Raw genomic sequence first — 22,280 nt, 5'->3', positions numbered from 1 at the left:
CCTGACTCTCCCATTCCCCTGGCACTTCCACAGCTGTGATAAGGCTGGATTAATACTGTGCCTTCTGCCATCCTAGTAAGTCAGAAGGAGCAGAGAGACGGGACGGTTGGTTGGTAAGGAGGCTATTGCCAATGTTTTTCCTGTGCAGCGACCTGGAGCTCAAACTCCCTTCTTCCCTGTCCCCACACCCTCTGCCCCAGGCTGGTGTGATCAATTGGTGATCTTGCTTAACCCACCAATGGAGACTCCCTGCAAAGCATTCCAAGTGGAACAGAGATTATGTTTGTTCCCGCCTCCCCACTTCCTTGGCCAAAAGGGGTCTCCGTTTACACCATTTCTGCAAATCAAGAGCCTTCTTCTGACACACTGTGTATGACCCTGCTTAGCAGCAGACCACATATCAAAAAACAACCTTGGGCCTTGAAAAGAACCATCTCTGTCATCTTTGCCAGAGCTTCCCCAGGGAGAAGCTCTGACACTTTAAGCTCTTGTCCTTAATAAATCCTAGAGGCCAATATCAGGACTTTTCCTTTCAGGGCAAGCCAGGAAGCCTTGCAGAGGCTGAGGAGCCCTAAGGGTCCTTTGGTTGGGGAATCTCAGGGAGCTCAAGACACAATGGTGAGAGTACTCAGCTGAAGGGTTCAGGGGGCTCTCTGGGGATCAAAACTGGCTTTTTCCTGCTGTAAAATCTAGCAGGGCTGGCCGCTGGAAAAAAATTGCCTCCGTTGCCAAGTATATTCCCTACCTACCATCCTTTCCCCTCGAGGGCCTTTGTGCTATTTCTCTCTTGTACTCTATCCTGAAATTTGCCCTCAAGAGAGGACCACCTCTCTGTGGTGTAAGAAGCCAACAAAGGGGGATTTCAACTCTGTAAGTAAAAGGCTTTGTGGCTTTTAAAAGGTTCTGAAATAGGAATGAAGATGTTAGTAATTTAAAAGAGACAGAAGAGAAGCCTTATGAACATCAGTTAAGGAGAGTTAACCTGGAGAGGTAGTAACTATTCTGAGACAATAAGTGCATTCTTATTCAAAGAGGTGCTAACCAGGCGGGACCCTCTGCCAGAAATGGTGTAGAGGGGATAACAGCATTGGGAGGCAGGTTAGGCCATTCTAACTCTGACATTGAGTGCTTCTGTGTCCCCCAAATGACTTCCCCCAAACAGATGAAAGTGTATCAGAGGATTAGGATGAGGTGAGACAGGGGAAGTAGAGGATACACAGCCAAATCTAGAGGATTTGCCTCCAAATCTCATCTAGTTCCACTTCAGCATCTAGTTTCACACCACAGAGGGAAGAGTCACATACACAGCCACAGTATGTTGTTGTTTTCATTCCCGCCAGTCAGTCTGTTTATGATGCTGTCAACCCACCTTCTGATATTGTACATCACAAGGATATACCATCTCATATGTATGACATTCACCATTTCTCCCCTACCAGATTGATTAAGACAAAGGAAAACACGTTTTCCTGGGGAGGAAAGAGAATAATCCTGGCTTTAGAAAACAAACTAAGCCAAAAGAAACACTTGCAGTAACAGCTACAAGGCTAGACTAATGGGGTTTAGGAGGCAGGGGCGACAGGCTGAGGGCAGGGCAGAAAAGTCATGGCCCCTTCCCTGCCCTGACAGTGGCCAGACCATCCACTTGGCACTTCTATTAGCTGGCAGCAAGAAGTCAAGTGGTAATGGCCAAAGCTCTGCACGGGAGGAGAACCGGCTTGATCTTCAGGACTCTTGAAGGGATGTGATGGTCACTGGTCCCTACTAGGGCTGGATGATGTCAAGAAACTCCTTCCTGAGAGGCAGGTGGCCCCGGTACCAGCTGCAGGTGCCGTCAACATGCTTCATACAGACATAATGCTGAGCCTGGTAACCATAGAGCTTTCGTTCCAACAGCCAGTCTGTCCAGAGGCACTCATTAGGGGCCGAGATGATACAGGGTACTGTATAGCAGGTAGTGATCTAGAGTCATGGCCACACAACATTAAAGTGAGTATGGTGTCCTTCTTTTTCCTTTGCTGCCTTTCAGATTCCTACATACCCTTCCAGCCCATCTCAAATGCCCTTGTCTTATCAAGCCTTTCCTAGTCCCCAATCTTCCCCTGGATTCTCCTTCCCCAAGGTTCCCCGTATTCAATATTGCCACTTAGTGGCATCTCTGGAGTCAGACAGCTCCGAGGGTCCTTACTCTACCACTGACCTTGAGCAAGTCACTTCACTTCCCAGAGCTTCCATTTCTTCACCTTAAAATGGAAATCTTAATTCTTCATAAATATGTTTTGGAGATTAAATTAAACATTTACAGTAAATTTACTATTACAGTGGCTGGCAAAGAATAGACTCCTTTAAAGGGTGGCTGTATTACAGTTATCTCGTTCTGCCTCCTATGATGGCCACCTTCCCAGCCAAAGTGTAAGTACTTTGAGATCAGGGCCTATAGACTATATTGCTTTCTCATCCCCAACTTCATACAGTGCCTGATCCATGGCAGATCTCAAGTATAGTCTAATAAGTGAATAAATTCATGCATGAATGAAGGCTCAGAACCCTTCCCCCATCCCTAAAGACTTAGGAAATGGACATTCCCTTACTTGGCAGCCACAGTTCAGATGGTAGTGATGATTCAGACTTTCCCTCTGCACCAAGGACAGGTCCTCCCAGGGCTCGATGTAGTTGCACAGATGGATGAAGACTTTTCCATCACTGAGGACCTGACCTTCAAGGGGAGATGGAGGAGAGTCAAGCATGAAGATTCTTCTCCTGGAGCTCCAGGGGCCCAGGTTCTTGAGCCCAGAATTGTAGCCTCCCCAGTGACTTTTTGGTGGCAGTGGTGGCGTGGGACTCAATAAAGGGACCAAAAAATAAAACTAGTATAATCTTTCTAGCAAAAAGATAAACAGATTATATTTGTATGAGGCAGAGTTGTGGGATCTGGTGAAGGCCTTTTCGTTTAGCATGGTACAGAGAGAAGAATGTGGTCTTTAAAGTCAGAGCCTGTGTAGGACCCCCCTCTTTCTTTTCTTTTACTAGCTGAATGATCTTAAGGAAGTTATATAACCTCTCAGCTGGAAAATGAAAATTATAAAGTTGTCAGATTAAATGAGAGAATGTCTATAAAGTTCCCAGCACAGTTGTGGTCCCACAGAAGATGTTCAGTAAATAATAGGCCCCTTCCCCCTTTCCAGTCCTTCCCAGTATCTGCACAGGCCAGTCTCCTGCTCTAGGTTAGTGAGTCTTTCCACTTCCCCATAGGAAATTTCCCCCTTTTTACCTATGAAATTCCTTTTCACCTTTCAAAGACCCTTTCAGTGCCACCTCAAAGCCGTCTCTGACTACCTAGCCCATACCTCTTTTAGAACCTCAGTCGCTCAATCATTTACTCACTGAGTGACTACTGTGATCTAGTACCAGAAATACAGATATAAAAATGACAGGATCTCTGCTCCCAAGGAGCTTACAAATGAGTAGGGTAGATAGATAAGTAAGGGAAATTACACTATTGTGCAGTTCTATACAAAATGCAGTATAAGAACAAAGGAATATACAACTATTTCCATCTATGAAAGGGGTGTGGGACAAGGAAGGTATATCAGAGGAGACTCTGCTTGCATTGGGCCTTGAAGGGATGATTGGGAGTTCACCTGCCAGACAGGTTGGGGGGAGGGCTTCCTGTCATTGCATCTATCCTGTGCAGAGGCAGGGGAACACAGCCTGGCAGCATACCCTCTGCAACTGCAGGTAGCTGAGTTCAGCTCTTGGGAAAGTGAGGGGCTGGGAACTGACATTGACAAATGACAGAAGACAAAGCTAGAGAGGGCAGCAGTGTTCTGGTCACAAAGAGCTTTCAACACCAGGCAGAGGAGCTTGTGCCTTCTCCTGTAGGACGTGGGTGCCATTGATAACTTTTCCGTAGACTAGTTTTTTGTCATTTATCCCTACCCTCAGTTAGACTTGACCTCCCTGAAGGCAGAGAACATGTTTCCTCATTTCCCCTGATTTACCTACATGCCTGGCAGCAGGCTAGACACACAGAGGATAGGAGCTTAGGAAGGAGGTGGGATAACAGAGTTTGAAAGGGCCTGGTCTGCCAGACCTGGGAACTGCAGGGCTCAGTAATGTGTCCTGCCTCTGCCTCTCCCATCCAGGAGCTCCTCAGTTCTGCACAATTTCACATCTTCAGAGCTGGGAAGCCCTTATCATTGTAGCCTCCAGTGCCTGTGACTCAAGAGCCATGTCTGGACAGTGAACTCTTTTGAGGACTGTGCCTTGTTACTGAATCTCCACTCTCCTGGCCAAGGCATGGCAGTGACTAAGTGGTCATTCATTGCTGAATGTGTGGATAGATAGTGGAATCCCTTCACCTGTTCCCGCCCCCACAGCTGTGCTTTTTCTTTCCCTTGTTTTCTTTCTATATATTGTTTTGTGTTTTCAGGCCAGTTTAGATCCCACTTACACAATGAAGCTTCCCTGATAGTTCACAGCTACCAAATAGTTCTGTTCCCTGAACTCCAAAATAATTTAATGTTGCATTCATTTATGGAGTCATATTCTTGTGTGATTCTTTAACTGTTCTATCCAAACCAATTCAGTATGGAGGAATCCTGCCTGGGCCCAAGTTCACAGAGACAGAACTATGTTAGACTCAAGCTCCTATTAGGTCTTGTGGAAAAGGCAGAGTTGACCTGCAAGGAGCAGTTTTAGAGAGGAGATTTTGACTTTGCCAAAAATCTGATACTGATTTAAACTATTTGAAAATTGAAGTAGCTGCCCCATACTGGGTGAGCAACCTGTCCTTAAAATAGTGAAACAGTAGCCAGGATCACTGTAATGAGAACTCTTACATTTAAAGGGAGGTTACAAGGCTCCTCCCAACTCAGAGGTTGTCTGTCACTAACACAGCTCTGTTTTATGCCCAAGAAAATGCCACCTGGCTCAGCCTGCTGCCCAAGGAAGACCCTGGCTCCTTTCTCACTACCTCCCCTAGGGCAGAATCTATTATATTAAGGCCAGTTGCTGGTCTTTAACTTACCAGTCAAGAGGTACTGCTTCTGGCTGTTGGCTTCTAGTTTCACACCACAGAGGGAAGAGTCAAAAGGTGTATAGATATACTGAACATCCTTGACTTTCTCAAACCCTTTGAACATCTGACAGGCAGTTACAAAAAAAAAAGCAATATTGAGTCAGTGAGTGTACTGCATATATTAACAGGCAAAAGTTTCTCATTTCTCAGCCTAAATATTTAAGCAGAAGTCCAGTTCAGGATTTTGTGTCCTCAGATGTCCCTACTGGGTTATTTTCTCTCTTAAAAAAACAAACACCTAAACCTTGGTTTATTCCAGTAGGTACCTCTAGTGGCGCCATACACCAGCAGCTGTGGGACCAGATGGACGCGGAGGCCCTCCCCTGCAATATCCCTGGGATTCTCTGGGCTTTGCCTCCAAATCTCATCTAGTTCCACTTCAGCATCTAGACCCAAGGATCACTGAGCCAGGCCACCTGAAAGCTACCAGCCCTCCCAGAACACAGACCCCACTTCCTCCATCAGCCTTAGGGGCTACACATCCCAGCCTGCCCCCATGTACCTTTATCTGTTTGATTTCATACCGGAGCATTTTTTCAGTGTCAGCAGGGTCTGCACTGGCAGGAACTACCTTCTCACTGGAGATTTTGGCCCGAATCACTGCATAGGAAGAGAAAAGAGGGAACCTTTAGCAGCTGGTGGGGGCAATACACCTGAAGTCTGGATGATCCAGGGTCCCTGAAGAAGTCTATAGGGCAATTCTTGGTTTTGGTGTGACTGGGTTGTGAGCAACGTGATGTGTGAGAAGGGGGACCTGGAAACGCCTCCTCTGCAGTCACTGGAAGTTCCAAACCCCTCAGGCTTATTAGGTTCTATAACCACTAAGCTCTTTCTGCCTTTTTGAACCAGTTAGTCTGGAGAGCTCTAGTTCTCTATAGCCATTTGTGCAGTGGGGCACAGGGTAGGAGTCAGAGTACAGAAGGGAGGAGAAGCCCCTTCAGGACAGCTGGTGTGAAGTTTATTGCTATGGTTAAGGCCTCTCAGCCTGCCTACAGTTGACATTAGTAAATGTTTATTGAATTCATAAATTTTCTGACCCTGCACTGAGGTAGTGCATCTCTTGCCATTTGAGCATTAATAACCAAAAACTGTTGATGACGTTCTTCCTCTGTGCCTGGCCTTGCACTAGGCACTAGGCCCATAGATGTGATTAAGACAGGGTCCCCATCCTGCAGAGCTCTTGATCTAGTGCAGGGCATACTTGTAAAGAACAATAGCACAGCATAGTAGGAGCGCTAAGACAGTTAGATGCTGAGGCGGCACCAAGGAGCCAGGGAGCCTGCAGAGAAGGGGTGAGACCTAAGTTAGACCTTGAAGGATGAGTAGGAGTCTGCCAGGAATTTAAGGGTGTGAAGGAGGGCATTCCAGGCAGAGGGAAAAGAAAGGACAGAACGTGTGTGTTGCGGTAGGGGCTTGGTGGCAACCTCAGTTATAGGCCTGGACAGACACGGGTAGTTATAATGCAAGCCCTCTGCCCTCCCCTTTCTGTCCCCAGTCCAGTAGTTCAGAATAATCATCAGATAGCTCCGGTGACACCTTGTTCAGTGACACTCCATAATTGCAGTATGGCCAGAGTGAGGGACGTCTCTATGGAAGTCCCTGACGCAATCTTCATTTCCTTATGAATCAGGTTCTGCGCTTGCAAGGTTGCTATGGCGCCTGGTCCTTCCTGACCCATCAGCCTCAGCAAGAGACAACTGGTCCGAATTTGAGATCCTCCCTTTTCCTCTGGATTCCTGGTCTACTGCTGGCCAGATACTAATCCCCCACAACCACCCCCTGCTGTGGACCTCGCGGACCTCGGACTCACCAAGTGCCGAGTGGCAGATGTGCTGCTGAGGGTGCGCCGGGGCGCAGCTGCATGCCTCGCCCAGCCCCGGGGGCCGCAGGAACGCCAGCAGCCGCAGCAACAGCGCCCAGCTTGGCGCGGGCCGGGGGCTCCCAGGCATGACACTGCAGAGCCCGACTGAGTCTGTGAGGTCTGTCAGACCGAACAGCCCCAACAGGGCTCCTTCCCAAGGCCGTCGTGCCCCTCGCCCCAGGCTTTATGAGGTGGCCCTAAGGGCCAATCCCGCCCCGATGGGCTCCGCCTTCCTTTGGCTCTAGGCCACCCGCAGCGGCAGGACCCGAGGCTCTTCCGACCTGCATACTCAGTAAGATGCAGAGGGAAGCCAGGAAAGAGGCCCTGGCCTCTGTTTCCCTGCCTAAGTCATGAAGCGGTCTGGAAGTAAAGGGAAAGCACTGGGAGAGGGGATGGTGTCAAGGGCAGAAAAACGGAAAGAGCCACAAAGACAAATGCATGAGGACAGAAAGACTGAGGGCTGTGATTCAGGCAGAAAGAACAAGAGTGAGGAGAGGCACAGCCAGAAAGAGTGAGACAGGCAGAGTCCCAGAGAGGCAGACAGAATTACAACAGGCAAAAGAGACAGTGACAGAGAAGGACGGACCCCTTGCTGAGCTGCACGCTGGGAATGAGACGAGCTACTCAGGGCTTCTTTCAGCTGCAGGAAGTGCTTTCAATGCCCTATTTATGAGGCTCCAAAGCAACAGCAAACAGTAATAGAACAGGACAGAGAAAGTTGGGGTGTGTGTGTCTTGGCTCTGTTGCCTGGGGGGTGGGGAGAGATGTCAAAGAAGCGGCCAGTGCTTTAGAAACCCTTTCTCACTCCCAGAGCCTCAGACTCTCCAGATAGCTGGAGACAGCGCTCTTGGTGTGGGTACAAAACACAAGGTGTCCCATTACTTAAGGCAAACCTTGGACCTCAAAGCCCTCTCGAGGCCCTAGGCTACGCTGATTTTTATTGCATGTCCCTTCTCACTGGAGACTATTGTCATGTTCTAGAAGGTGGGATAGCTTAGAAAACGAAGAAGCAGACTGGGCGCAGTGGCTCACACCTGTAATCCCAGCACTTTGGGAGGCCAAGGCGGGTTGATCACCTGAGGTCAGGAGTTGGAGATCACCCTGGCCAACATGGTGAAACTCCATCTCTACTGAAAATACAAAAGTTAGCCAGGCATGGTGGCCTACACCTGTAGTCCCAGGTACTCAGGAGGCTGAGGCAAGAGAATGGCTTGAACCCAGGAGGCGGAGGTTGCAGTCAGCTGAGATTGTGCCACTGCACTCCAGTCTGGGCGACAGAGTGAGACTCCATCTCAAAAAAAGAAAAAAAGAAAAGAAAAAGAGAAAACAAAGAAGCAGGGGACTTGGTGACTGTGACCAGAGCCTTGTCTGCTGTTTGAGCGTAGTGTTCCAAGCCTCCAAATCCCAAATCTCCATGGGATTATTGCTGTGGGATGTTTCTACGTGGTGCTGGACTGAATAGTGGGAGGCTGGATTCCAATTCTGACTGTCACAATAGCTTTGTGACTTTTGCCTCTCTGGGCGTCAGTTTTTTCTCCATAAAGTAGAGTTGAACTATGTGATTTCTAAAGCCCTTTGACGTTCTGTTTTCCAGCCTTGACTGGCCTCAACCAAGAATGCTGAAATCATCAGACCAGATACCCCCAGTATCTGTTCAAATCTTAGTTCCCATAGGAGTCTGACTTTTCATCAGGGTCAACATTATTTCTTTCAAAGGATACGTTTTAAAGATGTAGGGTGTACCAAATAAGAGAACAGGGTTCCTGTAGCACTGCCAGTAATATGCTGTGTGACCCTGGAAAGTCACTGTCATTCCATGGGTCTCAGTTTTTTAATCAGTAAAGCAAGTAGATTGGACTAGTTCTTTCTTTAAAGAACCCTCCCAAGGGCATTCCCAAGAAAAGTATTTGTAGGATTCCACAGAGAGATGGGCACACTCTGACAGTTTATTCCTTTCTTTTCTGATTTCAGCTGACACTGCCCACGTTCCCTGTGGTGGTGAAGATTGGCCACGCTCACTCAGGCATGGGCAAGGTGAGGCAGAGAGGCCTGCTATGCTTCAGGGTTGAACCAAGAAGGGCAGTTTTCAGAGCGCCCATTTGTGAACTGCTCTTCTCCCTCTGTCACTGATGAATTCTTTCCAAAGAGAAGATGATTTGCCACCTCTAAAGCCATGAGTGTCACCCAACCAGACCTCTTTCAGTAAGCAGAATGCAAGCCACCTGCTTGGTCCTCTGGGTCCTTTGCAGCAAGTGTGGCCCCTGAGTTCTGGGAAGGGAAGCTAGGGAAAAAGGGCCTCCTGGGAAGATGTGGCACCCAGATTAGTGTCTGGATCGGATACATATTCGTGGGTTTGGAGGCTCAGGGCCCTTGTGACTTCTCAGTGTGTGTATGTGTGTGTCTCCCTTTCCCCCTTTCTGCCTTGCTCCAACATTAGGTCAAAGTGGAAAACCACTACGACTTCCAGGACATCGCCAGTGTGGTGGCTCTTACCCAGACCTATGCCACTGCAGAGCCTTTCATTGACTCCAAGTATGACATCCGGGTCCAGAAGATCGGCAACAACTACAAGGCTTACATGTAAGTAAGAGTGGGGTATGCTTTCTCCTCAACCACAGTGGAAAATCTGAGCCTCCACATTGCAACCAACTCTCAGTTTAACCTCTTATGGCCCATAGGCAGATAACAGAGAGAGGGTGCCACTTAAGTCAGAGATTTTTTACCTGGGTTCCTTTTAAGTCAGAGGAGGGGTCTGTGAACTAAGATGAGAAAATACATTAATATTCATTTTCACTTGCCTCTAAGGGAAATTTAGCTTTCTCTTCATTTTGAACAGAGACAACAGACTACAGTAGTTATCTGTACATAGGAGTTTGTCACTAAAGGCGATTACTGATATTCTTATATCTTACTATAATTGAGACAGATATCTCTATGGATTATTCTCATTCCTACTTTAAAATCATGGTAGTTGTTAGACTTGCCACTGCCTCCTGTTATTCAGAAAGTAACACATATTTTGCTAATCACAGATTTGTTTAATATTTTTGATAACTCTAATTGGGTAGCTCTGGGATCCCATGTACTCTGTCTTATATGGTTACACATCTTAGATATTGTGTTCATTGGAAGGAATCCATAGGCTTCCCCAGACTGCCACAGCTCGAAGTTAAAAAGTTCCTGATGTAAATACCCAACACTAAAAATGCTACAGACATTAAAAGCCCAGTGCATGACTTCTCTATAACTGTGTCCATTTGCCAGGATGGAAAGTTAAAAATTTCCTTCATTAGAATTTAGTAAAGGAAAAGATTTCAAAACTACCTGACTTTCCATAATATGCATAAAATGAAAGTGGCTTATAATTACAATTTTGGAAATATTAATCTCCCACTAAAAAAGTTTACAATGGTGTTTTCTTTACAAAGAAAGAACATTATTAATATATAGATTTGATCTTGGTCACTTGGGACTTTAGCAGACTTCAAGGTTGAGCAGCGTTCCCTTTCCCTTCCCCACCTGTGTCTGTTTTTCTTCTCTTACCTACCTTTTCACTACTTACACTCCCCACCCCTAGAGTGACTTAGGCCCCCTCCTTGCACTCCTGTCCCATACCACCCCTCTTCACACACCTCCTGGTTAGCACTTGCCACACATGTGTTTTGTGTCACCCTCCTCCTCCAGACTCTGAGCTCCTTGTGGGCAAGAATGATAGAATCATCTCTGCATCTCCACTACCTTGTATAGCAGCAGGAACATTAATAAGCACCAATAAGTATTCAGGGAAGAACCCTTGTGGAAAACTGAGGCATAGAGTTTATTTTACCTTTATTGTCAAGATTTGTACTTTTTTAGTTTACAACTTTATATTTATAGTCTTCTTGCTTCCAGAAAAGATTTAGGATTGCTTTAGAAAGACGCACAATGTGGCCAGGTGTGGTGGGTCACATCTGTAATCCCAGCACTTTGGGAGGCCAAGGCAGGCAGATTGCTTGAGCCTAGGAGTTCTAGACCAACCTGGGCAACATGGTAAGACCCCATTATCTACAAAAGATACAAAAATTAGCTGGGTGTGGTGGTGCTTGCCTGTAGTCCCAGCTACTTGGGAGTCTGAGGTAGAAGGATCACTTGAGCCTGGGAGGTCAAGGCTGCAGTGAGCTGTGATTGCACCACTCCGGCCAGTCTCAAAAAAAGAAAAGAAATATGCACAATCTAAGACACAATAATTTAAAAACCATTATAAAAACTTGCTAAAAGAAGCAAAAAATACATATATATGTTTAGGCACCTAGGAAAGCAGATTATCTATCCTATAATTTTAAAATCCCCTAAATAAATACAAAACATTAATGATAACAGTGGAGTAAAAGTATCTTGATCCTTAAAAGAAGACACCTAATTTTTAAACGTTAGGGTTTCAAGAAACAACTTAAAATGAAGCATAAAAAAAGAGAATTCCAAAACATTGATGAAGGGTGGGTGACCAGAGAAACTTTAGATAACATTTACTTACTTTTTTGTGTGCAACGAGAAATGTTTAGGCCCTCTTAGCTTCTCTTCACCACACTTCTTCCCCAAACTTGTGGCTATATTCCTGCTCTCAGAAGAAGGAATTGACTTAGCAGTAGCCAAGATCAGGCTTGGGATTCTTTCCGTCTACCCCAGCAATCTCCGTGGAGATCCAGAGACAGACACTTTGGTGTGAAGAAGGTACCATTCCTGCCTCCATCTGTGGTAGGCAATAATGTGGGTCAGCTGTGGAGGTCAGATGATTTTTGGGTCTAGAGAATGGCCTCTCAGTGTCCCCTCTGCTCCCACATGCCTCAGGTAGCCTGTATGGATCTATGCCTTGCATCCCATTGTTAGAGAACACTGTGAAGTGTTGGGGAGCTTTGCAAAGTTTAAAGTGCCATGCAAATGTAAGGATGTTGTTATTATCCACTCAAAAAGGATTTTAACCTATAAATTAACTTCAACAGGGTTATATAATGTTTTTTCTAGTATTTAAAATGTTGAAAAAGTCATAGCGGTTATAGGACTGGCTTGAAACCAATTATATAGGGTTCAGCGTCTTCCTTTTTTTTGAGACAGAGTCTCGTTCTGTCACCAGGCTGGAATGCAGTGGTACGATCTCAGCTCACTAAAACCTCCACCTCCCTGGTTCAAGCGATTCCCCTGCCTCAGCCTCCTGAGTAGCTGGGACTACAGGCACCCGCCACCACACCTGGCTGATTTTTTGTATTTTAGTAGAGACGGGGTTTCACCATGTTGACCAGGATGGTCTCGATCTCCTGACTTCATAATCTGCCTGCCTTGGCCTCCCAAAGTGCTGGGATTACAGGCATGAACCATCACATCCGGCCCTAACTTTCTTATTTTAAGCGTTTATGTAAGTGAGTCCTTCAAATATATGGTATGGTGATGGGCAGCCATGAAGTCATTCAAAATTTGTGATTGAAAGTTTCTACTACTGAGACTTCTCGTTTTGAAGTGGAGCCTTCTCAGATTATGAAAATTATTAATATTACTACTAATGAAATAAATAAGCCTATAGATGAAACAGTGTTTCACATTGTGTTATGCATCAGGGCAGTAGGAATATCCTGATAAACCAAGGAAACATCGTGGGAAGAAAGTTAACACCTACAGATAGAATGGTAAAATGAATTTTGGCTCAGGTTGAGTTGGATATGCAACCTGAAAATCGTGGGAGTCAGTGTACAAATCCAAAGTTTGTGAGACTCTCTTATGTGCTATGGCTCTGTGCTGGGGACATGGAAGTGAGTGACTCTCTGCCCCTGCCTTGAGCAGTCTGGTCACAGGGACACATTTGTAAACCGCAAATGTTAAGAAGAAAGAGTTATTTTTATTATGATTCTGTCTTCGTGTTTCTACTCAGGTTTTGCCAGCCACTCAGTAGTTTGTTTCTTTGCCTTTCCTGAATTAGGTAGTGGAGTGTAGGGAAAAGCATGTCATGTGAGGAAACCAAGATTCCTGGACTTTTATCTCATACCTATTTGGACTATATATAATCTCAGACAAGTCCTCTAACCTTTCTGAGTCTTATTTTTCTTATCTCTCAAGCAGGGGCAAGAATTTCAGCCTACTCACAATAGGGGGTTTGAAATGAGGGGTTTGGTGAGGAGTCACCTTGGAAAGCAGTCAGTACTGTTCAAGCTTAAGGACTGTTGTGACCCCGTTCGTTAACTCATGGGGCCACCTCGTGGTTCTGAAAAATGAGCCATATATCTAGGTTCTTCAGTGTCTGAAATCAGATCTCTGGGGAGACCACTCTCTAACAGTACTGAATGATAAGGGCAGCACAGGAAGGGCTCTGTCAACAATGTAAGCAGGACTGTTCTGTCCCTTAGGCCATCTCCTTCCTCTTGACTGTGTCCGGGTGAAGGCTAATAATTAAAAAGACATATTTTGGGTGTTCATAGTTAATTTAAACCTGTATCAGTTCGTCTTTCTGACAGCCCCGTGTTAACAGATAACAGGCTCAGAGGGGCGAAATGACTCTATGAAGGTCATCCAGCCCATCAAGAGCAAATCCAGAACCAGAAACCAAGTAATCCACCTCCTGTTTAGTCTAAGACTAGTTGACGCTGACACATATTCATGGATGGAGGGTGCCGTGGGCACAGCAGAGAAGAGGCTGATGGCTTGATGCCACCGGCTCCATTTGACAGACAAGGCAACTTAACCCTGAAATTAATTAACTTGCCCAAGTTAATTGACTTGCCCAGAGTCACGTTGCTAGTATTATAGTGGCCTTCAGAAATTAACACCGAATGAATGAGTGAGCCAGTAAGGAAGACATTCAGAGATATTGATAAAGAACCCTGCAGGAGTTCTCAGGATCAATGGTATTCAGTTTGTATATATTGAGTCAGTACAGATACTGAATGGGTAGGCTTCTGGGAACACAAGACATGATATATACCTTCAAGTGGTTTTCAGGCTTGTGGAAAAATCTGAACTTAAGACTCAGATCAAATAAAATAAAAAGTAGATTTAAGTTTGAAAATCAGGCAGAAGCAAAGTCCTGTAGGAGTTCTAAGGACAGTAAGAGGTCATCCAGTTGAGAGATCAGGGAAGGCTCTGTGGAGCCAGAGCTGTCTGGGCAAGACCCTTGTAGAGAGGAGGAGGGTATTGCAGGTGGGGATTTGGCAGAGGCACCCAGGCTCTGGGCTCAGCAGACAGACCTCTGGGCTATTTGTGGGAGAAGCAGATGTGGAAAGCAACAGAGAGCTAAAATTCTGGAAAGTTTCATGCCCTCCTCTTGCTGGTGTGGCTCACTGCCTGTCCTATCCTGGTGGGATGTTGTTGCAGGAGGACATCGATCTCAGGGAACTGGAAGACGAACACTGGCTCTGCAATGCTGGAGCAGATTGCCATGTCAGACAGGTGAGTGAGAGAAGGAGTCCAGTTTCCAGCCCAGTGAGAGGGAGACTTCCTTAGATGAAGAAGTTTAGGAATTAAGCTCTGTCCAAAGGGAGTCACGAAGCAAACAGGACAGATAAAACGTTTTACAAAAGGCCCAAGTATCCCATTTAACAAGATCAGGCAGGAATGATGATAAAGACAGATGATAGAGATAAAGACTGCCATACCATAGGTAAAAGCCTCCTGAGGCCTCACCAGGAGCAGATGCTGGCACCATGCTTTTTGTACAGTCTGCAGAACCATGAGCCAAAATAAACCTTTTTTTTTATAGTTACCTAGCCTCAAGTATTCCTTTATAGCAACACAAAACAGACTAATCAAGGAGTGAGGTGTTGCTATAAAGATACCTGAAAATGTGGAATTGGCTTTGGAACTGGGTAACGGGCAGAGGTTGGAAGAGTTGAAGGGCTCAGAAGAAGATAGGAAGCTGAGGGAAAGTTCAGAACTTCTTAGAGACTGGTTAAGTGGTTGTGACCAAAATGCTCATAAAAATATGGATGGTGAAGGCCAGGCTAACAGGTCTCAGATGGAAATAAGAAACTTGCTGGGAACTGAAGCAAAGGTCACACGTGCCACTCCATAGCAAAGAATTTGGCCGCATTGTGTCCATGCCCTAGGGATTTATGGAAGGCAGAATTTAGGGATGATGACCTAGAGTATCTGGTGGAAGAAGTTTCTAAGCAGCAAGTGGTCAAGAAGTAGCATGGCTTCTTCTAACAGCCTATGGGAAAAGATGACTGTACATACCATAGAAGCTCCAAGGAAGGAGTAATTGGCATGGGCTGGAATAGCCAAGGAGGCCTTCTAGAGGTGGTGAGAACTGCTTTGGGTCTGCAAAAATGGGTAGGATCTGGAAAGCAGATGGAGGAGGGCACTGTAAATAAGGGTATGTGCTTGATGCACGTAGATGGAGGGAGCAGTGGGGATGGGAGGTGGGAGAGATGGAGGCAGCAAGGAGAGCCTGACCGGCAAGCAAGCTTTGTGGTGAGCGAATTGCCCCAGCTTCAGGACACCTCCCCATCACCTCCAGGTACAAACTGTGGGTGGACACCTGCTCTGAGATGTTTGGCGGCCTGGACATCTGTGCCGTCAAAGCTGTACATGGCAAAGATGGGAAAGACTACATTTTTGAGGTAAGTCTGGACCAAGCAGTAAGAGATAACTCCCAAGGCTTAAGAACTATGTGGGCAGCTCAGACTGCCTTTAATTTAGGGTCTCCTGAACCATGGAAATGCTCCAGCAAGATCAGTGGGTAGCTATTGTTTCCAACCTGCTAGGCTGATCCACACCAGGGGTAAAAGATGTTGGATATGGGTTCCTGGGATACTAGCCATTCCTCTGGGAAGGCTGTAGTGATGTTACCATTCTCTGTCTCAGAAAGCCACCCTTGGGAGTCATTCTGTCCAACCTGCTCATTTCACAGGTGAGGAAACTGAGGCCTAACACCATGAACATGTTCCCAAGACCACAGAGTGAATCAGTGTCTCAACCGGGCACCAGATGCAGGACATTCTTCTTAGCATCTCTCTGAGCCTTGGAGACACTACTCTGCCTGGTCCTCTAACACAACTTTGCTGACTCCCTTTTCCTGTTTTAAAGGAAAGCCAGTGGCAGTATGAATCCTTCCACACATTCCTACCCAATCTGGCTGGGAGCAGGAAAGACTCCTTGCTAAGAGTTTGGTGGTATTTCCAGGATATTGGTGTCAGGAGCCCAAAGTAGGCTTCAAATTCAGAATCTCTCTCATTTCCTGCATGGTCTGTAACCTTCTGAATGGTTACACCTCTCCTTACTAGGTGGACCTCTGTTTTCTCACCCATAATTGAGAAAGTTGGACTATGGAGTCTGTGAGGCAGACACTTCCTAAAGGATGAAAACACTGATCTGAGCCTTGAGGTACAGGAAGAACCAGGATTGGTGGTGAGAAGGGAGGGCATCCCAGTTCAGGTACAGAGGGATGAACCTGGTCATTTAGTGAGCAGAGCATGCTTGGAGACAGAGATTCTGTGGGTGAAAAGTAATAGAGATGAAAAGCGCATGCTCCTAATCAGAGATTTAAGGGGATGCCTTTCACATCTACCTGCTCCCTGCCTGCAAACTTTTGCGCCCTGAGGCTCGACCCTCTCCTTGCTTTCTACCTCTTCTGGCTACCTTCATTCAGCAATTTGTGGTCTCACTGAGCCCTGGCATGGGTAAAGCCTGGGGAAAAGACCTGAGGCAAAGGTTTGTAGAAGGAAGTGACAAAGATCCTATTTCTGCAAATGATCATACTTCCAGCTGAAGACAAGAACTCCTGCTTCATCTCCAGTCCATCTCTGCTGGCTTAATTCCTACCCATTCTGAAAGATTGTACCAGGCCTTTTATGTTTCCAGACCCCTTTCCTCACCTGGGACACGTCTCCCACCAGGTCATGGACTGTAGCATGCCACTGATTGGGGAACATCAGGTGGAGGACAGGCAACTCATCACCGAACTAGTTATCAGCAAGATGAACCAGCTACTGTCCAGGACTCCTGCCCTGTCTCCTCAGAGACCCCTAACAACCCAGCAGCCACAGGTAAGCAGCTAGGAAGAGACATAGCAGAGCCAAGAACCATTCCCAAGCCCACTGCTCTAGATGTTGGTGGCCTAAAGAATGGAGTACAGGCCAGATGCCCACAGGCCTAAATGGGATCTAAGAAGACATCTCCCTCTTCCTTCCCTTCCCTTTCCCCTGGAGGCCTGATTATTTTTCACCACCCTTTATAGGGGCCTTCTCAGCAATCTGCAATATCAATTATATAATTAACCAGAGGAGCACTGGATCTCTTTCCTCTGAACCTGAAGTCTCCAGGGAACCAGAGCCAGTTTCACCTGGGACTCAGGATGCTCCCATTTTAAAACTGAGAGGTATTTGAGGAAGAGCTGGGTCACATCACTTACTTACACATCTGTTCACTGCTTCACTGTGTCGAGCCTGCTATCTTTGTAAATAAGGAAGGCTCTTTCTGAGAAATAAGCTGGTCTGGAAAGGGGAGAATCAGGTCCCTCATTCTGGGAGAGAGTGACAAAGCAAAACTCAAATTAGAAATCTTTCTTTCCTAAGAGAGAAGTGGCCTTCTTCAGTTGGCCAATCACACTCATGGCAACAGCATTCGAGCTGCGGGTCTAGTGGGAAATCCACACTGAAGTTTTGTGGAACATCAGACCCTGTGGCAGGGAAAGGTCTTTATTCCCATGCAAGAGGGATCTCATCTTTCAAAAGTATCCCCAACTCCACTAAATGTTTATACTATGAAATGTTAAGAATTTGGGACAATGAATCAAAAACTGAATCTTAAGTCTAGCTCTTCCTCTAAATAGCTGTGTAAGTTTGTGGGGAAATGACTAGCCTTTCTTGGGCTCAAGTTTTATTATTTATAAATGAGAATTCTCTCAGATAGCTTTCCTTCAAAATCCAACTTTAAACAGTTAGGGAGGTAGAATAGAATAGTGATTCAGAGTGTGGGCTTTGAAGTGAGAACTACCCAAATTTGAATCCTAGACTCTTCATTTATTAGCTTTGTGACCAGCACATAAAACAGTGTAACAATTGATAAGTCAGTTCCCTCTCTGGATCTCAAGTTTCCCCACTGATATCTAGAGACCTTTTATGCTTTGAAAATCTCTTTGAGTAGAATACTTCCATCTTCACTAATCCTGATAAATGGGAACTTCTGGGCTAATAAATGTGGACCCTGACTCTTTCTGGGTATCTGAGTTGAGAATAGCCCTGTGTGATGGTATGTTGTTATATATTAGCTCTTATGAGTGTTTTAGTTACTTTACTAGAGAATCACAGTAGGGTAACTAGGAAAACAAAAGTTAATTGCCTGTTAGAGATACAAACCCACTATTTAATTACTATATTTAACTAGAGATGATAAAAAGATTTTTATGGTTAAAAAAATCAGGCCTATGGTGAGATTTTATGATTTTGTAAATGTGATGGAATCAAGATATATGAATCCTAGTTCTGCCCTTTAGTCCACACTAGATAATGAGAGAGAATCTGCAAACCAGATTACTGCTTGTCCCTGCTATAGCAGAAGAGTGACAAGTAGTCCCTTCTTCCCTTTAATACTGAGAAAAACAGAGAACATCTGGTAGTATCTTAAAGAATTTATGACAGGGTAAGAGAACCTGACATTACCCAGACAGAATGGGCTGCTCTGGGATTCTGTGAAGGGCCCTTAAGTACTTACAAAATGTGTAAACTTTCATGACCCTCTACAAGGAAAGTCTTTCTGAACTAAAATGAAGGCCATGCTAAGAGTCAGGAGACCTGCATGTAGCCCTGTCCTTGCCACTGCTTACCAGGTGACCTTGGGTAGGTTTCTTCCCATTTCTGTGCCTCAGCATCTTTGTGTCTAAAATTAAAGGTTGAACACACTAAGATCCCTTGTAGCAAGACAATCCATATTATACAAAATGGTATCTAAAGTATAAAAGTTAAGAAGCAAAGAGTAATTTACAGAACAAAATTCTCTACCCCACAAAAAGCATTAGCCCTTCTTTGGTATAAGCCCCTTATTTTATAAACATTAAATGTTGTAGCCTAAACATTTTGTAAGAGAAATCTACAATATGTCAGCGTCAAGGCAGAAAACATAGCAAGGAATAAGCTCCCTAAATATAGCATCTCTTTCAGAAATTCCTTGTAGCAAAGTCAGTTTGACTCAAGGATAAGCTTTTTTTGCTCAGCCTTATATTCATATCCAAAGGATATTGTGGAATGCTTACCATGCTGGGAGTCAGGACACACAAGGGCTAATCCTCACTCTGCTGTAACATTATGTGACCTTGGCCAAGTCACTTCCTGTCTCTAGACCTCTGTGTCCTCACCTATAAAATGGAGTTGAATTAGATGATGTCTAGATCCCTTTCAATTCTAACGCCACATAATACCTGGAGTTAGCCAAACTGCAAAGTCTGAAGTTAGCCAACCTGCAAAGTCTCCATAAGACCCTCACTCCTAACATCACCTGAAAGTTCAGGAAGTTCCTAAAACCACTCTCAGGTTTGACAGTTCTCTGGAAGAACTCAGAACTCACTGAAAGCTATTATACTCACAGTTACAGTATATTATGGAGAAAGGATACAGGTCAAAACTAAGCCAAAGGAAGATGTGTAGAGCAGAATTTGGGAGGGTTTCAAACACAAAACTTACATTAGTTAGGACTTATTCCCCTCCTGGCTTTGATATGTGACAATATGCATAGAGTATTAACAACTGAGAAAGCTCCTCTAAGCTTCAGTGTTCACGGTTTTTATTGGGGCTTCATCATGTAGGCATGACTGATTGATCACCTGGTTGAACTCAGCCTCTGGCTCCTCCCTCCTTGGAGGTCAGGATAATACCATGTGGCCTGAGGGACCTACTGTGAGTGACAAGAGACACTCCTATCACTCCAGAAACTCCAGGAGTGTAGAGGTTACTTCCGAGGAGCCAAAGACAAAGGCCAGAATTCTCTTAGGGCAAAGCCAAATTCTTTACTATACACATGATTAAGTTAGTATAGCAAATGTTTCTCAAATACTTTCAGCCCCTGTGGGCAAGAACTATGCCGTATTGATCTGCATTTCCGTTGACTAACATGGAAATGCAGAGTGTGCGCTTAAAATTAGTTAATAGCCTTAGGACTTAAAGTTGCTGCCCAAAACGTTTATATTCTAAATTGAAATAATGAGTGAATTCAGAGGTCATCATTTCTCCAATGGTATCTTCTGGTAACCTCTGTGAGCTTCCTCCTGAGCCTTGTGCCTTGACCTCAGGCCACCCAGAAGGCAGAAGACATCCAACAGTCAGCCACAGTTGTCAAAACTCCACAACTCGAGCTTAAAGCCATGACTATACTGGTCATATTCCCACCTCCAGTTTTCTCTAGATAATAGCACATTTTCATTGGTTACATTTGAGCAGACATTTCAGCCATCATAAGTCCAGGACTATGGAACTGTCAAGCTAGATTACCTTCGTGTCCCTGCTATCACATCCACCCACTTATCTGCACCTCCACCCACATGAATCTGCTCTAAGGCTCACCCTCCACTTGTGACCTAAATTCTATCTCCTTTTTGTTTTCAAGTGTCTTCTCTCTGCTCCACCATCAATTTCTCTTTTTCCAAAAGATTATTGGAAAATTGTTTTAGCCACCGTCTCCCTTTTACCACATTTTCTCTCCTGTCCTCTCTAGTCAGCATCCCACTCCCACCATCCCACTGAAATTGCCCTTGTCAAAGTCACCTCCATGAGGCCAGGTGCCATGACTCACGCCTGTAATCCCAGCACTTTGGGAGGCCAAGGCAGGCGGATCACAAGGTCAGGAGTTCAAGACTAGCCTGGCCAACATGGTGAAACCCCATCTCTACTAAAAGTACAAAAATTAGCTGGGTGTGGTGGCGGGTGCCTGTAATCCCAGCTACTTGGGAGGCTGAGGCAGGAGAATCACTTGAACCCGAGAAGTGGAGATTGCAGTGAGCTGAGATCGTGCCACTGCACCTGGGTGACAGAGGCGAGACTCTGTCTCAAAAAAAAAAGTCATCTCCATGTCACTGAGTCCAGTGGTCACTTTTGTTCTAATCTTTCAGACTTTTCAGTAGCATTTGATGCAGTTGACTACTCCCTCCTCTAAACACTATTTTCTAGGCCCCTGAGATCCCACCCTTGCTTGGTTTTCATTCTACATCATTGGGCTTCCCCTTCTTGGCCTCCTTTGCTGATTCTTCCACTTCTGTTGAGTGTCTAAACATCAGTGCCCCAGAACTTGGTCAATGTATATATTTGTTGGTGGTCTTGGCCAGCCTGTATCTATCTCCTGCCCTGACCACCCCTTCAAACTCCAGACTCACATTTCTAATTCTTGGTTGACATCCTTACTTGCATATCTTAAGGGCATCCTAAACATAACACAAAACTCTAGTTTTTCCTCTTAATCTTGTCCCCACAACACTGTTTTTCCCAAGCAATTTATGTAGGCCCCTACCTGCCTCTTTGCCCTTGTACTATCCTAACTATTGCTCACTGTGCCCTAGCCACACTGGTAAGGACCTTTGTATTAGGCTGTGCTCTCTCTCTGAAATGCTCTTCCCTCTTAGTTTTGCATTTTTTTGAGACGGAGTCTCGCTCTGTCGCCAGGCTGGAGTGCAGTGGCGCATCTCAGCTCAGTGCAACCTCCGCCTCCCGGGTTCAAGCGATTCCCCTGCCTCAGCCTCCCAAGTAGTTGGGACTACAGGCACGTGCCACCACGCCCGGCTAATTTTTTGTATTTTAGTAGAGATGGGATTTCACCATGTTGGCCAAGATGGTCTCGATCTCCTGACCTCATGATCCACCTGCCTTGGCCTCCCAAAGAGCTGGGATTACAGGCATGAGCCACTGTGCCCGGCGATAACTGGCTTTTCCTTAACAGTATAACTGATACTTCCTCAACTATCCAATCCAAAGCTGCCACCTAATCACTGGCTACCACCTCTCCCTTCTTTACTTTTCTGCATAATGCTTACTACCAGTTGAGATTATTCTTGTCTATTTCATTGTCTCTTCTACTAAAATGTAAGGTTCTCAAGAGTACAGACTTGTTTATGGCTATATCTCTAGGGCAACAGTATCTAGCACCTAGTAGCCATTTAATACATCAAGGGTATACCAAGGGGAGGCAGGTGAGAGTGGTTTGCCCAGGTGCAAGCAGTTGACTATAGAAAATTTTTAAAATAACTAAGTTGGCCTGCTTTTTATTATCAACATATGATAGCAATTCTATACAAATGACGTTGATAAAATACTCTTCCCACCAAGCAAACCGCTCCTACCCCACTCCCTTTGATGTGCCATTGTAATACATATTTGTTGAGTGAGTTCATCATTTGGA

The 22,280-nt window shown here is 45.4% G+C and overlaps 2 protein-coding genes across 2 annotated transcripts in view; one reads left to right on the top strand and one right to left on the bottom strand.

The window, feature by feature from the left end:
* Nucleotides 1–22,280, top strand: part of SYN2 (synapsin II) — a 181,047-nt gene that overhangs the window by 142,709 nt on the left and 16,058 nt on the right. Inside the window, exons 6-10 of the mRNA XM_023218414.2 lie at nucleotides 8,913–8,975; nucleotides 9,379–9,521; nucleotides 14,277–14,351; nucleotides 15,421–15,523; nucleotides 16,799–16,948. Coding sequence (XP_023074182.1) covers nucleotides 8,913–8,975; nucleotides 9,379–9,521; nucleotides 14,277–14,351; nucleotides 15,421–15,523; nucleotides 16,799–16,948 — 534 coding nt within the window. The remainder of the gene's footprint in view (nucleotides 1–8,912; nucleotides 8,976–9,378; nucleotides 9,522–14,276; nucleotides 14,352–15,420; nucleotides 15,524–16,798; nucleotides 16,949–22,280) is intronic.
* On the bottom strand, nucleotides 1,322–7,539 carry TIMP4 (TIMP metallopeptidase inhibitor 4). Its single transcript, XM_023218415.1, has 5 exons — nucleotides 6,891–7,539; nucleotides 5,583–5,680; nucleotides 5,030–5,144; nucleotides 2,592–2,716; nucleotides 1,322–1,962 (listed from the first exon to the last, which is right to left on the bottom strand). Exons 1-5 carry the CDS (start codon nucleotides 7,027–7,029, stop codon nucleotides 1,765–1,767), a joined length of 675 nt encoding a protein of 224 aa, XP_023074183.1. The 5' UTR covers nucleotides 7,030–7,539; the 3' UTR covers nucleotides 1,322–1,764.

The sequence above is a fragment of the Piliocolobus tephrosceles genome, chromosome 2 (genome assembly GCF_002776525.5).
Source record: "Piliocolobus tephrosceles isolate RC106 chromosome 2, ASM277652v3, whole genome shotgun sequence".
NCBI classification, from domain to species: Eukaryota; Metazoa; Chordata; class Mammalia; order Primates; family Cercopithecidae; genus Piliocolobus; species Piliocolobus tephrosceles.
Note: the sequence above shows the minus strand (reverse complement) of the source record. Positions and strands in the feature narration are given on the sequence as shown.

Coding starts and splice junctions, on each gene's coding strand:
- TIMP4 (XM_023218415.1), bottom strand. CDS start 7,029: ATGCCTGGGAGCCCCCGGCCCGCGCCAAGCTGGGCGCTGTTGCTGCGG. Junction 5,681..6,890: donor CATCTGCCACTCGGCACTTG/GTGAGTCCGAGG, acceptor CTTCCTATGCAG/TGATTCGGGCCAAAATCTCC. Junction 2,717..5,029: donor GAAGCAGTACCTCTTGACTG/GTAAGTTAAAGA, acceptor CTCCCCTTGAAG/GTCAGGTCCTCAGTGATGGA.